Genomic DNA, 16,765 nt, shown 5'->3' with positions numbered 1-16,765 from the left:
CCAGGGTGTCCCAGAAGGAGTGGTGAAATTCAGTGATACGGCAGGAACGATCATTTGGAGCAAAACGCTTCACATGGACATATGCCTGTGAAACACGTCTAACGTACATTCTCATTTATTTACTGTATAATTCAATACATTGTCAGATTTACGTACAACAGCTAGTAAACATTTCAACATTCCTTTTACAAAATATGATTTGAAAAATAAGTATCTTTAACACATTCACACTACAGCTTTTATGCGGTTCACAATAAATGTTCGAATATTCCACGGTCAAATTCAGTGCTTTTTTGCACTCTTGGGAGAGCATGTTCCTATACGTTCAGATGAAAAACAGGAACTTGGAAGAATACCTGTTTCACGCAACGTGCTGAAAACTTTGGTAAGTACTCTACGATGGGGGATTCGACATGTCGGAAAGCGCCAACGATATTCTTCAGTAGCAGGAGCACTACCATCGCAGAAGCCCGAAACATACACCTATCCTGCACAGTCGTCATAGTGTAGATGTATGGCATTTCATCCAGGGCGAGTACAAACGCAGTTAACTAACGCTTCTCTCTGATACACTCTCAGTTTCTCGCACTATTTGGCTCACAACACACCAAGGACAACCGTGCGTTCAACGGGTTAGTTTCGTGGCAGAAAGATATCCCGAGCGAAGGGGCTGAAAGCAACACGGAAGGTTGGGCAAGAAAAGAACGTCAAAGAGGTTGGTACGTTGGTACGTCCGCGCCACTAGCCCGAAAACAAATGTACATTAAATATTTTAAAATGAACTTAAACAGTCTCGACCGCAAAAATATCTATTTTTGTGGTTAACGGTTTCGGTCAGTTAAGGACCATCTTCAAATATCATACCATGTTGGTAGGCTTGGTGGTGAATGGAGCATGGGGTTACGAACTCCACGAACGTCAACTGCAGTCCGTAACGTCTGCTCCAGCGACACCGTTGATGTTCATTTTAAAGTCCTAAGAAAATGTTCTCTAAAACTACTTATACATTAAATATGTTCTATCTCGGAAATCATTTGGAATAGGGCACATGTCCATATGAAGTTTTTTGCTTCAAATGAGCGTGTCTGTCATATACCTGAATATTCATTATTTCTCCTGGGATACCCTGCACATATTCACTCAGAATTAACTGCAGTCTACCCTGCACATGTTCACTCAGAGTTAACTGCAAATCGGACGAGAGAATCGACTTGTTACACCACAAACACAAGTGGCTATCCCCATTCCCGTATGCTTATTACCAACCTACCTTTTGCTTCTTATTATTAAAAGGAATTAAATTAAATATAGTTCTTCAGTAATAGTGGTTATTTCAACTTTTTGAGCAACATTGTGGACCCTAAACAGTCGTACTCTTTTTCAGCAGTCACATTCTCCGTTTAGCCACATAGATAGACTCATTACATAAAAGTTCGAATTATGAAATTTATAAGCGGCGTTACTTCACAAGAAATTGGGTTGGAGCAGAGATTTTCTTTGATCAGCAGTCTCATTTTCGAAAGTTACTTATTGATGACAGTAAATATTCAAAGGGTCCATATATATGATTTAAGTTACATACATTATTACGAAAGTAACATGTATTAATTATTGCAAAATTCACATGTGCTAGCTACAAAGTCTATAAAACATGTTATACTTCTTCTACAGATGAAATAGCATCCTGAAGTGAATCTAGTTCTTCTACAGAAGAAATATCATCCTGAACAGTTTCGGAAACATTTTTCGCACTCTGATGTTATTACTTCAAAAATATGGTTCTGGAAGCGTTCAACACCTTTTCTAGCTGATGGAAATCGTTTGGCAAAAGGAAACAAAAATTAGTAGTCAGGATACAAATCAGGTTAATATTGGCAATGAGTCGTTAACTCCATGGTTTTCTCCGTCAACTAATCAAGCGTTTGACGAGCTGTATAACAGATAGCACTCTCATCATGAAGAATGTTACGACGCAGTCGCTTGTTTTTCCTGATTTAATGAATGATTTGGGACAAACAAATTGTTGTATATCGTTGAGCAATAGCTGTTCTTCGATCTTCTATTGCAACGATCGCGGCATGTCCAGCGCGCTGATTTTGATTTCGGTTCATCTGAGAACACCCAGACAGTTGATTTTTGTTCAGTTTCCGGCTAATTCGAATGTAATAAAGCTTCTTTCCCTTTTAAGACGTTGTATACAGATTTTGCGTTTTCTCAGTCTAATTTTTTCTGCATTTCCTTACACTTAGCAAGCTCGTTTCCGAGCTTCGGTCAAGTTGTGTGCAATCTATATCGAGCAGGCACATCATTTCCGCAGATGGATGTTTATACAAACTCTACAGTGCCGTAGTCTTCTGTAAGCCTAAGGACGACACTGTCTCACCGTAAGTAAGTCACGTGCTGACCCACTTCAATCTCAGCGCATGGACGACGATTTTTTTTTCCTTAACAACGATCGATTTTCATTGAATTCCTGCAGAGGATTCGTGCTTGGTGCAGCATTTGACCGTTGACCCGGAATGTAAACAGATTTAACCTACTGCACATTAACAGGCAGAGAGACTCACTTTTGTATGATCACACGATTGCAGAACACTCACTGGAAACGGTCGCATCCACAAAACATCTAGAAGTATGAGTACGGAGCGATGTAAAGTGGAAGTGCCACATAAAATTTATCGCAGGTGTGGCAGATGCTAGACAGATTCATCGGAAGAATCTTAGGAAATGTTGTTCAGTCACAAAGGAGGCAGCTTATAAAGCCCTAGTTCGACCAACGCTATAGTATTGCTCGTTATATTGGAATTCGTACAATAGAGGATTGATAGAAAAGATCCAAAGAAGAGCAGCACGCTTTGTCACAGGCTCATTCAGTAGGCGCGAAAGTGTTGTGGAGATGCTCAACCAACTTCTGTGGCAGACGCTGTAAGAGAGGCGTTGTGCATCACGTTATACCCTGCAGCTAAAATTCAGAGAGAGTAGAAGAGTCAACGAATATGTAGCTTCCTCCTAAAGTATACCTCATAAAAAGACCATTAAACTAATATTAGAGAGATTCTAGCCGACAGGGAGGCTTACCAACAACCGTTACTCCCGCGTTCCATTCGCTGCTGTATCAGGAAAAAGGGGGAGTGATCCGATACACAAAGTACCCTCCGCTACACATCCTAAGGTAGTTTTTGGTTTATAGGTGTAGATGTAGATTCGTCGCTGATGGAAGCATGACCACGACGAAGTTCTGTAAACCAATTACAAACAACCGGCTGCTGTGGTCGAGCGGTTCTAGGCGCTTCAGTCCGGAACCACGCGGCTGCTACGGTCGCAGGTTCGAATCCTGCCTCGGACATGGATGTGGGTGATGTTCTTAGATCAGTTACGTTTAAGTAGTTCTAAGTCTAGGGGACCGATGACCTCAGATGTTAAGTCCAATAATGCTTAGAGCCATTTGAACCATTTGAATTACAAACAGTGTTTTCTGGAGTTGATTTTTGCAGTTCAGTTTCCTTGTCTGCTGCATTAACCCAGTATGCCACTATCGATTTGCTCGGTAATTGAATGTTTGCCAAAAGCTAGATATCACAAAGGTTCGAAATATTTCTTTAACACCTTTCATAAATCAATGTCAGGGGACCTAAATACTATTGTTGTTAGTGGTTGGTGACTGACCTTCTCGTTTATCGTCGATGTAAGTGTATCACGTAATTTTATTCGAATTATACACGCCAGTGATATTACTGGATCGAGCGACAGCAATACTTCGGTTGGTAGCGCTCTTGTTAAAATTCCCACGCCAGAGATTCTCATCTGACTTTATTTTTCAGTACGTAACAGTTTTTTTTTTTTTAAATGCAAACCCCTCGGCCTGAAAATGAAACATGTTGACATTTTTTCACAGAACGTTATACGGATATAGAACTGAAAGTTATTCTGCTGTTACAACGCATAATACGTTAGGAGGTTCTCTACCAGAGTGTTTTAATACTTAATGTTAAAAAGGCTCATATTGAAATTATCTTTTTATTTCATATCAAAATATCAGACTGAGCTAGAAAGATAACTAACAGTTCACATAGCTTAAGAAATATGGGCCAAAAATGTTCGTTATTGCCATATGCGAGGCCTTGTAGTTTTCAACATCCGATCGGTTGCGAAATGGAAACCACAGTGAGAATCAAAAACGTTTTATTTGCAGCATTTAGCTATACCTTCCTGCTCCTTCTCTTTATAATCGCCGCTTCAACTTAGATATGACGCCTGTGATTTCAGCCAATATTTCCTACTCTGGTCTGCTGCTCGTTGTGTACGCCGACATTCCGTCCTCATAGCCAGTGGTTCATGTGAGCGAAGAGACGGAAATCAGAGGGATTCAAGTCTGGACTGTGTGTTGGGTGGTGGAATACTTCCCGTCGAAAACACTGCAGAAGCATCTTCGTTGCACACGCAGTGTGCTGCCAAGAAGTGTCATGGAGAAGGGAACACGTCACAGTTATGCGGGCTGCGTGAAATCAGGCGAAACCCCTCAACAGGCACTTCACACTTGCCAGGAGACACTGTTTTACAGGCACCTTTACGTGCTCACTAAGCGCTCAGAACTGAAAAGTGCGCCAAGGACACTACCCGAAACATCTGCCAGAAGCTTCACTGGATTTTCAATATGGTTTGAACTTTGCGACTGATTGGAAGTTGAAAAAAATACTAATTGTATCTACTGGAAATACAGCTTTTCTGCTTCAAATGAAATGCGTATTTATTACTTGATTCACCCACTGTAGATGTAGATGTATACAAATAACTAGGCCCATTTCTGAGCTGTCATTGTTTTAAGAATAACAAATGATGAACTGTAAAGCAATAGTGACATCACATCTTAATAACCTCATCTAATGGTCGTTCAGAAAAACTTGAAAAGAGATAGTCGTATTAGATGTGTACGAGGTGCGGCTAGAAAAAAACCGGACTGATGCTGGAAAAAACATTTATTTACAATTATTTACAATTTCATGTTATCTCCTTCAATGTACTCTCCTCCTCGGTCTCTACACCGCTCCATACGAATTTTCCAGTGTTCATAGCAATGCTGCAGATCATTTTCGGTAAGTCCATACATTACTTCCGTCGCTTTTTCTTTTACTGCTTCAACAGTCTCAAATCTAGTTCCTTTCAAAGCTGACTTGACTTTAGGGAAAAGAAAAAAGTCACAGGGGGCCAAATCAGGTGAGTAGGGTGGATGATCTAAGATGGGAATGTTGTGTTTTGCCAAAAACGTCTTCACTGACAACGCACTGTGAGCTGGGGCATTGTCTTGGTGAAGGATCCATGACTTTTTTCTCCACAAATCGTTCCGTTTTCTCCGTACTCGCTCACGTAGGGTAGCCAGGACGCTAATGTAGTAATGCTGATTCACTGTTTGTCCCTTTGGTACCCAATCAATGTGCACAATCCCTTTGATGTCAAAAAAAAAACAATCATCATTGCCTTGAATTTCTATTTTGACATTCGTGCTTTTTTTTGTCGTGGAAAACCAGGAGTTTTCCAATGCATCGATTGGCGTTTAGTTTCGGGATCGTAAGTAAAAAACCACGATTCATCGCAAGTAATAACATTTTGTAAGAAGGTGGGATCACTTTCAATGTTTTCCAGGATGTCAGAACAAATCATTCTTCGGCGTTCCTTCTGTTCAATTGTGAGACACTTTGGAACCATTTTTGAACACACTTTGTTCATGTTGAAACTTTCATGAAGAATCTGCCTAACACTTTCCTTGTCAACTCCTGTTAACTCAGACACTGCTCTGATTGTTAAACGGCGATCTTGTCGAACAAGTTTACCGATTTTTTCAATGTTTGCATCAGTTTTTGCTGACAATGGTCTGCCAGTGCGAGTGTCATCACTGGTGTCTTCGCGGCCATCTTTAAATCGTTTAAACCACTCAAACACTTGTGTTCGCGATAAACAATCATCGCCGTACACTTGTTGTAACATTACAAACGTTTCACTTGCAGATTTTCCTAGTTTGAAACAAAATTTGATGTTAACACGCTGTTCTTTCTGTACACTCAACATTTTCCGACGCACAGACAAAACGTCAACTACTTAAAACAGACGCCACGGGCAGACTGAGTGCAGGAGGCAGATGAAACTCGAGCAGTAGGCGGAGCGAGAGTCACGTGACAGGCCACGCGACTTTCAGCCTTATTGCATTCGTTTTATTGTTTCACCAGTACTAGTCCGGTTTTTTTCGAGCCACACCTCGTACACTTTTCCATAGTCGCAATATTTCCACCGCCCAACGCAGCAGCGCATTAAAGTTAATCTCTTCTTCACTTGTACGCTCAGTGATGGAAGATACCAGCTCCGCGACGAGTATAAATCTCTTACCGGACCAAGAATGCCGAGGCAGAATGTTGTTGAGACGCTGTTGCAGTTGCCAACTGGAATACGGCGCAAGTGGCTCTAAGCCGCCGTTTACCTGTTCCGCCAGCCCCTAATTACACGGATGGTTTCTTGCTGCAGCTCCCGTTACGCCGTTTAAGGCACCCGCCGCTTAGCTCGGCGTTATTTATAACCCACGCAGCACTCTGTTACTTGTGTTTCCCATCGGACAGCACAGGATGAATTGCTAATGTCCGTGGTCAGCACTCCGCGGAGTTGAATTTACTCCGTCTCTGTGTGTAATGTGACTCTGATGGCTTGTCCACGACACAGAGGTACACAGAATGCCGCGCCGGGGCAAGTTCTCTTCCAATGACACTCAACATGCCCCGCACATGGGAGCTCCATTACTGGAGAAACAGCAAAAGGTATCTCCACTGAGCAAATAATGTGCAGTAAACAGTAGCAGTCATTAACATAATTGCTCTGGACGTCTCCATTTTAACACGAGATACGAGAATACGAAAACTGACACGAATCGACGGTTAAATTACCGGAACATTTAAGCAGCGCGACATTGCTAGCTAATAAATAGAACCAAACACAGCACGTGTGTTGCATCGTAATGTTGAAAGAGCCGGGATACCGAATGGTGAAACACGGTGACTTAAACTGCCACACGACCAACTTACGCCCTCGCGTTTGCAGAATAATTTGTTCGCATTCTTACTCTGTTGTTGCTACAGGTGATATAGCCTACCTTTCGTTAACTACTACTTTTCATCCCATTTGGCGTCGCAGCCTACCATCCCCTCTTGAAATAATAAATCCCACGCAATTTTCGTATTCCGGTACCAACTCTCACTAATAAATTTTATCATACATTACAGACGAAACGTATTCTATCTTGCCTAGCTCCTCTTTATTCTTATTTTACCCATCCCTATAGCTTTTTACGTCTTTCTCTACCACAGAAATTCTGACTCTTCTACGATTCACACATCCCGTATTACTCCGGCGTCTCTTCTAACTGTCGTTGTTTCGTCTCAGCCTCTGTTTTCATCGTTACGTTACGTATTTATCCGTAATTGTCAAATCCTTGAACAGGAGCGAATGACTGAGGAAAATGTGTACATACTCGTCTCGGAATACCAGATCGTTGAAAACTTTGTATCTCATCTCTGTCGATTTCTTTCCTACATATTGGAACACTTCCAACAAGCAGTACAGACTTCAGGCTTCATAGTATTGGCTAGACATGATTTTTTGGCTACTTCTTCTTCTGTTCTAAATCCCTGCACTCTTTCGGGCTTGGCTGACCTTTTCGTCAGTAAGTAACTGAGTACTGTTTTCGTTCGATTTTTTTTTCGTTTAAGTCTCGTACCTCTCGTCCTTAGAATCATAATCTCTTCTCTCTCTTCGATAGGTAACTTTGTTATATTTGCCTCGACTATCATGAATGTCTTTGAACTAATTCTCTTTAAAATGTCATATTTCAAAACCTTCAAGAGCTGCTGATGAAATGAACATTTATTAACTGCTAGCTTCGATGAATGTATCATACAATTATTTACTTTAGCTTGTCTCGTAACGTTTTACTGTGGCGTCGAAACCAAAAAGAAGGTTTTTTAGCTCCACAGAAACTGTCGTCAGTAACAAAACGCAGTGATATATTTAAACATTGTTCACACTGTGAAAATCATCCTGCAATGTGGAGCAAACTCTGCACACTCCGTAACATAATTTTATAGCTCTTATGACGATCGGTGGACTGAAGCAGGTAGCTGATCAAGGTTTATTTAGGATTTAAAAAGTAATAAAACTGCTTTTTGGTCTATTAATATTCGTTTAGTCGTAAAGGTTTCGGCTTATCGAGTCCAGAGTCAGGAAAGAACTGGTTGGCGTCCACAGGAGACATTAGTGTACAGGAAACGGAATGCTAGAAACAAAGATACTATCAACACGCACAGAATCTTTATTCATGCGATTAGTTGAGAAATGTATAATCTTGCGTCATCACTAGAGTTATGCGCCAACGTTGTTAAATCACAGTGTTAAATTACGGTTAACGAGCTGGATTGTGCCAAAGACATTACGTAACGAAAACACACAATATTAAAATATATAAGTTGTGATGAAAAACTAAGTAGGGTTGTATGTGATCATTGGGACTGAATTCTGGGAGCGTATGGCAGGTTTGATGGATCAAGTTAAGCTTAAGAGTCAAATTGTGATCATTTAGAACCAAGTGGGGATTTGAACTAAGTCCTTGCTCATCTCTAGTGTTTCTAATAGGTTAAATTTTCTTCTGTTTGTTGACTATTTGCAGCACTTCTGTGCTGATGTTGTATCTGTGACCTTCCTCCTGCACATGTTCAACAAAAGTACTGCTCAGCCAGTCTCCTTGCTGTAAGTTATTCCATCAGCAGTTCTCGGTGTATTTGAAATGTGATTCTTTTCAAATATTTACTAGCTCTGGGGCACCACCTACTCAAAACCATGGGTCTTGGTTTTGTCTTTCCGTAAGTCGCTGAGCTGTTGTTTCAATACCCGCGGTTTCTAATAATCTCGATATGAGACAGAGAAAGGCATTTCTCCTTCTGCGCATTGTATCTACTCTTCATTCATTTTATTAGGTATCAATCTCCGTCAACTGAAAATAAAAGCTGCTGTATCCAGCCATGTTTATTATTGCATTGTGTATCGTGTGTATTGAACCGGGGACCTACAAACGACGGAGAGGCTTTGTCCCGACGTAGCCCTCAGTGGCCACAGCAGTCCAGCCACCCACCCCACCGCCGCCCCACACCGAACCCAGGGTTATTGTGCGGTTCGGCCCCCAGTGGACCCCCCCCCCCCCCCAATGTTTGCGTGGTAGAGTAATTATGGCGTACGCGTTCGTGAAGACAGTGTGCGCGCAGCAATCGCCGACATAGTGTAACTGAGGCGGAATGAGGGGAACCAGCCCGCATTCGCCGAGGCAGATGGAAAACCGCCTAAAAACCATCCACAGGCTGGCCCGTACACCGGATCCCGACACTAATCCGCCGGGTGGACTCGTGCCGGGGACCGGTACGCCTTCCCGCTCTGGAAGCAGCGTGTTAGACTGCACGGCTAGCCAGGCGGTCATGTTTATTATACTCTCCACTACATGTTTCGATTCGAAGGATGAAACCCAGGTCTGTCTCGCCCCCTCCCTTCCCCTCACACCATCTCAGACATCAGTTGCCTTTCCGCGGACTCACAGTAAGCCCTGTAAAAATTTTCACTTGGCGCTCAAGTGGCCACTTATTTGCTTTTGCCTTGAACCCGTCCCTACTTCACCTCCGTTTGGTGGACTTGTGTCAGTAGCGCATGGCTGTATTGTATGTACGACTTTTGTGTAACCTGTGGTACTGTCTCCTCTTGCAGTCGTGTTTACGTCACATACGCACTCTGCATACTGAGTTAAACAAAGGTGTTTGCAATGCAGTTTGTGTGTAGTCCATAGACGGTTTATCCATGTGGCACATGACGCAGGCCCCGTGCGCTGGAGAGTTCCTCAGTCGCGCTGTCCAGTTTTGTGCAGTAGAATTAATCTCTAGCAGTTTTGGACTGAAAATAGTAATACTGTTTAGAATTATAAACGCATGCTTGTACAGCACAGGCAATAACAAATCATTGACGCAACATTTTATATATGAGGAGCGGTCAAATGAAACCGAGACACAGGGCAGAAAAGTAAGTTAACAGTTCATTATTTCAAAAGTAATCGCCATTACTGTTAATGAATTTATCCCATTTTGAGACAAGATGGTCAATGCTTCGATGGAAAAATGTTTGGGGTTCCCTAGTGAACAATGATTCCACCCAGGCGTGCTCCTCTCCGTTCGAAGAAATTCAAAGGAGACGAATGTTTTTCTTCGGAGCTCCAAAAGTACGAAAATGTCATGAGGAGAGATTGGGACTGTATGGAGGATTTGTAAGGACTTCCCATTGAAACTTCTGCAGCGTACTCGAAAAACCTTGGCAACATGTGGCAGGGCGCACATATCCGTGAAGGACATGTGACCGTCTTGTGTCACAGTGGGACAAATTTATTAACATTTATGGCGATTACTTTTGAAATAACCAACTGTTTACTTACTTTTCTCCCCCTCTGTCTCGACTGCACGTGTCTCGTTTGCGTTTGAATGTTCCTTATATTTTCGAACATTTGAGAACTGGCTCAATAGTTCACATAACTTGTGCCGCAATATTTGCTCAAAAAATCATTTGCTGATAATACGGTACCCTCTCCCTGAATGACTTTGGTCGCCAAGCCAAACAGTCGGACAACCAGAATTCGTTTTAATTAAGATTTCAAATTCATAGAACATAGTAGGTACTCCCATGAGTTTCTAAGATATCATCTGTTTCTCCCTCTTGGCTTTTATTTCTTCTTATTGTTATTTTATTGCTATTTGGTAGAGTATTTATAACTGTCCCACAGCCTTCGTTAAATTTTATGATCTTGCTACCGATTTCATGCGCGAAATTGCGTCCTGTGTAACAGCTAAGATTCTGAAAGTAGGTTGCTCCTTCCAGTATTACATTATTTATTGTAATTTTAGATCTCATATTGCATTTTCCTTGGAAAATCCTAATGGAATGTCCTAGTGGAAAAACTGGTAGAAGCCGACCTCGGGGAACATCAGTTTGGATTCCGTAGAAATGCTAGAACACGTGAGGCAATACTGACCCTACGACTTATCTTAGAAGAAAGATTAAGGAAAGGCAAGCCTACGTTTCTAGCATTTGTAGACAGAGATAGCTTTTGACAATGTTGACTGGAATACTTTCTTTCAAATTCTGAAGGTAACATGGGTAAAATACAGGGAGCGAAAGGCTATTTACAGTTTGTACAGAAAGCAGATGGCAATTATAAGAGTCGAGGGACACGAAAGGGAAGCAGTGGTTGGGAAGGGGGTGAGTCAGGGCTGTAGTGTCTCCCCTATGCTATTCAATCTGTATATTGAGCAAGCAGTAAAGGAAACAAAAGAAAAGTTCGGAGTAGGTATTAAAATCCATGGAGAAGAAATAAAAACTTTGAGGTTCGCCGATGACATTGTAATTCTGTCAGAGACAGCAAAGGACTTGGAAGAGCAGTTGAACGGTGTCTTGAAGGGAGGATATAAGATGAACATCAACAAAAGCAAAACGACGATAATGGAATGTAGTCGAATTAAGTCGGGTGATGCTGCGGGAATTCGATTAGGAAATGAGACACGTAAAGTAGTAAAGGAGTTTTGCTATTTGGGGAGCAAAATAACTGACGATGGTCGAAGTAGAGAAGATATAAAATGTAGACTGGCAATGGCAAGGAAAGCGTTTCTGAAGAAGAGAAATTTGTTAACATCAAGTATTGATTTAAGTGTCAGGAAGTCGTTTCTGAAAGTATTTGTATGGAGTGTAGCCATGTATGGAAGTGAAACATGGACGATAAATAGTTTGGACAAGAAGAGAATAGAAGCTTTCGAAATGTGGTGCTACAGAAGAATGCTGAAGATTAGATGGGTAGATCACATAACTAATGAGGAGGTATTGAACAGAATTGGGGAGAAGAGGAGTTTGTGGCACAACTTGACTAGAAGGAGGGATCGGTTGGTTGGGCATGTTCTGAGGCATCAAGGGATCACCAATTTCGTACTGGAGGGCAGCATGGAGGGTGAAAATCGTAGAGGGCGACCAAGAGATGAATACACTAAGCAAAGGATGTAGGCTGCAGTAGGTACTGGGAGAGGAAGAGGCTTGCCCAGGGTAGAGTAGCATGGGGAGCTGCATCAAACCAGTCTCTGGACTGAAGACCACAACAACAACATCCTGATCTTTGTTTTATTAGTGGAAATGTTCATCTTAGAATTAAAAGCCAGTAAACTAAGATGATAAACGGTTCTTTGAAAATTGTCTTCATTCTCTTGAATTATTACTTGGTCATCTGCGCATAGTAGAGTATAAAAACATTTCTCTTTGTTGGTACGTATTCCGTTGGTGATAATTTGTCCCCTAGCCCTGACTAGGTCATCTCTGTTAATGTTGAAGAGACTTCGAAAAAGTCCACATCGTTATCGAATTCCCTGCGTCACTGTTATTTGTTTTGAGAAGTTTTATCCATCTTCGATAATAGTTTTGTCTCTTTGTAAATAGATTTTACAGAATGTCTTCGATAATCTGGTACACTAGGTGTCTATTGACTTCTTAACAACACGGTTTTCCTTAATGGGAGTACCGCGACCCTTCTGTAGCCTGTTACGACGCTGTCAGGTGAGCCGTCGTGGTGACCCCGGCTGCCCCTGTGTTTCAGGAGCCGCCGGGCGGGCGGTTCCCCGCCGGCCATGAGCGTGCCCGGCGCCGCCCACTGCCGCCTGACGACGCAGACGTCGACGCCGTCGCGCCATCACGCCGACTGGGACATCAACGACACCAGCATCCCCAGGGTGCGTACCTCGACTCTCCTCTACTGCTTTGCTCGCGCTGTGAGTTGCAGGCGCTTCAGATCACACTGACTGGACGATAAATAGTTTAGACAAGAAGAGAATAGAAGCTTTCGAAATGTGGTGCTACAGAAGAATGCTGAAGATTAGATGGGTAGATCACATAACTAATGAGGAGGTATTGAACAGAATTGGGGAGAAGAGGAGTTTGTGGCACAACTTGACTAGAAGAAGGCAGACGTTAACCTTTCTGGGTTCACGTTTGGCCTAACAGAGTGAAGTTCGATGAGTCTCTTTGAAATCGGGTCCACAGTTACCTAGCATTTCTAAAACGGCTCCGTGCCTCCTACAACAGTTGGATTTTCTTACATTTACGCATTACTGCACAGTTCAGGCCTTAGACCGTTTTCGAGCACCGTTCGTTAGTTGTTTGGTCATCAAAAATCTCCGATGGCAAATATTGACATAATGGTCAGTTGTCCATCCAGTCCATGTTGTAAAGGCTGAGCAAAATAAACATGGTCTGGAAAATACTAGTATTTCCTCCACTGTAATATAGGCTACCCAGCTTACATCATCTGCTCCAGTTCCGCAAGATGTAAGTTTGGCTGCCTATCTTGAGGTGCAAGAAATATTTACTAAGCTAATTTTATTTTGCCCAGTCTGTGTATAAAGTGCGCCTCGTAGCCTAATACTTATCAGTGCAGATCCCACACATATAATCAAAACGCCAATGGTATGCTGACACGTCATGACATTAAAATCATATATAATAGCAAAATACATTATCACACTGGACGTACAGGGCGTGGCCCTCGCCTCGCACGGATGGGGCTGAGCCGTTGGCGGTACAAGGCTTCCCACTCTTCAGGTTAATCGTTTTAAAATACCTGTACCGATATAACATGATTAAAAACATGAAACATTTACGCAAGCTTTTAGAATAATTGAAAAACGTCATTTCCGTTGATGATATATTAAATAATAACTGCTGACTTTTTATCGTCCTTTGAAACGATACTAAAAAGTAAAATAAAAAGATGTCACTAGTAGGAGGACGATGCTGAGAAGAAGCACTATACATTCATTGTGAAGGACCTGGACAGCGAAAGGAGACCTGAGGGAGAGTTAGGAGTGTAAAGGGTAGGAATGAGCATAAACAAAGGCGTCTTCTGGGTTGTAAGAAGTGGAGATCATTGTAGCTTGGGTAGTAGTGAGGGGAGGGCGTGGGGGGACGGTATAGACGTAGGAACAGAAGTGGAGTAGGGAACCGCAGCGTCAGGCAGGCTATGCTATGAAGAGGAAAATAAACATGAAAACGTAGAAAATAAGGTCGGCGTGATATAGGCTAGGGAAGGAGAAGAATATCACAGATCATAGGATGCATAAAATTAGAAGTTTTGTTAAAAGACGGAGTTGATACGGAGCGTGTTGTAGATGCAGATTTGCAATACATTTTTTGTTTGTAGCAGTTCCTTTACAAGGTAGAGCGGCGTGCCAGCTGATAAAACCGCTCGTCAGTGAAATATTTCACATATCTAACAGTTTTCGTTACATAAAAAGATGAATTAATCCTGTTGTAAAATATACATTTCTGAAGATATTTTTTTTAATTTGGATGAATTTACGCAACAGTCAGAACCTAATCAAAGATCAGGATGGTGATGTTGCTACGACATAATGACTATGCTGGTGGTGCAGAAAAATGATCATGTTCATGATGGAGATCGAAAGGCGAGCACTACAATAGGGCTCTGTAGAACTGCAGCAAGCAACTAACAGCTTTTGAGGGAGAGGTCCGGTGGAGGAGGGTCAAAACCGAAGGACGGAACGAGATGGAGCGTTGTTGACAGGGATGCAACGAAGGGTACACCACGGCATAGATTTCATAGTGTGTTGTGGGAGGGACTGAAGTTATGGAAGGTGGAAAACGGGATAAGGTTGTAGAGGCACAACGGGGTACCACGAATGGTGGTTAGTGTGATTAGTGGATAGGACTGTTTCTGTGACAAATACATTGGGTCGGAAGTTGGTCCAAAACGGGAAGAACGTGTGGGAAACCTACGATTGGGTGTACGATTCTGGAAGATAGGTGGGCGCGAAGGGGCGAGGCAGATTGCATGTCTTTCTAGGATTTCAAGGGATTCATAGAATTTAGGACAGGTGAAGATCCAAGCATCAAGTTGGGATGTGACAAGAGGTGTTAGTAAATAGCGATAATGGCAGAAGAAGGTAGACTCGAGGTGCGGCCTTTTAGTAGTTTCAGTTGGTTTTAGGTTTGTGTCGAGTGGTAAGTTCCTGTGAATTCCATAAAAATTTCCTGTCAGGAGTTAGCCCTAAATACCTTACTGTTTCAGTGAGAGAAATGAATTGGTTGAAGATAGACAGGGTTAGCATTATCTAAGGTGACAAAAGTCGTGGGATATCTCCTACTATTGTGTCGAAACTTCTGCAGTACCATGTTGACAACTTTGGTCCAACTTTGGTCTGCGCCACACTCGAACCCTGCCATCGGCTCTTACCAACTGCAATCGGAACTGACCTGACCAGACCACGGTTTTCCAGTCGTCTAGAGTCCAACCGATTTGGTCACGAGCCCAGGAGACGTGCTGCAGACGACGTCGTGCTCGTAGGATAGGCACTCGCGTTGGTCGGCTGCTGCCATAAACCATTAACGCCGAATTTCGCCGCAGTGTCTTAACTGATACGTTGGTCGTACGTCCCACATTGATTTCTGTGGTCATTTCACGCAGTGTTGCTTGTCTGTTAGCACTGGATTCTAGTATTTCAAGGGATTCATAGAATTTAGGACAGGTGAAGATCCAAGCATCAAGTTGGGATGTGGCAAGAGGTGTTAGTAAATAGCGATAATGGCAGAAGAAGGTAGACTCGAGGTGCGGCCTTTTAGTAGTTTCAGTTGGTTTTAGGTTTGTGTCGAGTGGTAAGTACCTGTGAATTCCACAAAAATTTCCTGTCAGGAGTTAGCCCTAAATACCTTACTGTGTCAGTGAGAGAAATGAATTGGTTGAAGATAGACAGGGATAGCACTATCTAAGGTGACAAAAGTCGTGGGATATCTCCTACTATTGTCTCGAAACTTCTGCAGTACCATGTTGACAACTTTGGTCCAACTTTGGTCTGCGCCACACTCGAACCCTGCCATCAGCTCTTACCAACTGCAATCGGAACTGACCTGACCAGACCACGGTTTTCCAGTCGTCTAGAGTCCAACCGATTTGGTCACGAGCCCAGGAGATGTGCTGCAGACGACTTCGTGCTCGTAGGATAGGCACTCGCGTTGGTCGGCTGCTGCCATAAACCATTAACGCCGAATTTCGCCGCAGTGTCTTAACTGATACGTTGGTCGTACGTCCCACATTGATTTCTGTGGTCATTTCACGCAGTGTTGCTTGTCTGTTAGCACTGACAACTTCATGCAAACGCCGCTGCTGTCGGTCGGTAAGGCCGTAGCCACGGCGTTGTCCGTGGTGAGACGTAATGCCTGGAAAGCTGTACTCTCCGCATACTCTTGACACTGTTATTCTCGGAATACTGGATTCCCTAACGATTTCCGAAGTGGAAATGGCGCGTTCAAAGTCTCCTAACTCACGTCGTGCGGCCATAATCACGTCACATGATCCATCTGAGTAAAAATGACAGTCCGCCAATGCACTACCCTTTTATACCTTCTGTAAGCGATACTACCGCCGTCTGTACACATGCATGTCGCTATCCCATGACTTCTGTCACCTCAGTGTATACCTTTCTTTATGTACTGTACTGGCCATTAAAATTGCTGCACCACGAAGATGACGTGCTACAGACGCGAAAATTAACCGACAGGAATAACATGCTGTGATATGCAAATGATCACCTTTTCAGAGCAATCACACAAGGTTGGCGCCTGTGGCGACACCTACAACGTGCTGACATGAGGAAAG

General features: G+C 42.8%; 1 protein-coding gene across 2 annotated transcripts in view; it reads left to right on the top strand.

Moving 5' to 3' along the window:
• Positions 1 to 16,765, top strand: part of LOC126191546 (uncharacterized) — an 84,588-nt gene that overhangs the window by 40,009 nt on the left and 27,814 nt on the right. For both annotated transcript variants that reach the window (XM_049932456.1, XM_049932455.1), the window contains exon 2: positions 12,695 to 12,827. In XM_049932456.1, the coding sequence (XP_049788413.1) occupies positions 12,695 to 12,827 (133 nt within the window). The remainder of the gene's footprint in view (positions 1 to 12,694; positions 12,828 to 16,765) is intronic.

This window comes from Schistocerca cancellata, chromosome 6, assembly GCF_023864275.1.
Source record: "Schistocerca cancellata isolate TAMUIC-IGC-003103 chromosome 6, iqSchCanc2.1, whole genome shotgun sequence".
Taxonomy (NCBI): domain Eukaryota; kingdom Metazoa; phylum Arthropoda; class Insecta; order Orthoptera; family Acrididae; genus Schistocerca; species Schistocerca cancellata.
The sequence above is the reverse complement of the archived record's forward strand: the minus strand, read 5'-3'. Positions and strand labels throughout refer to the sequence as shown.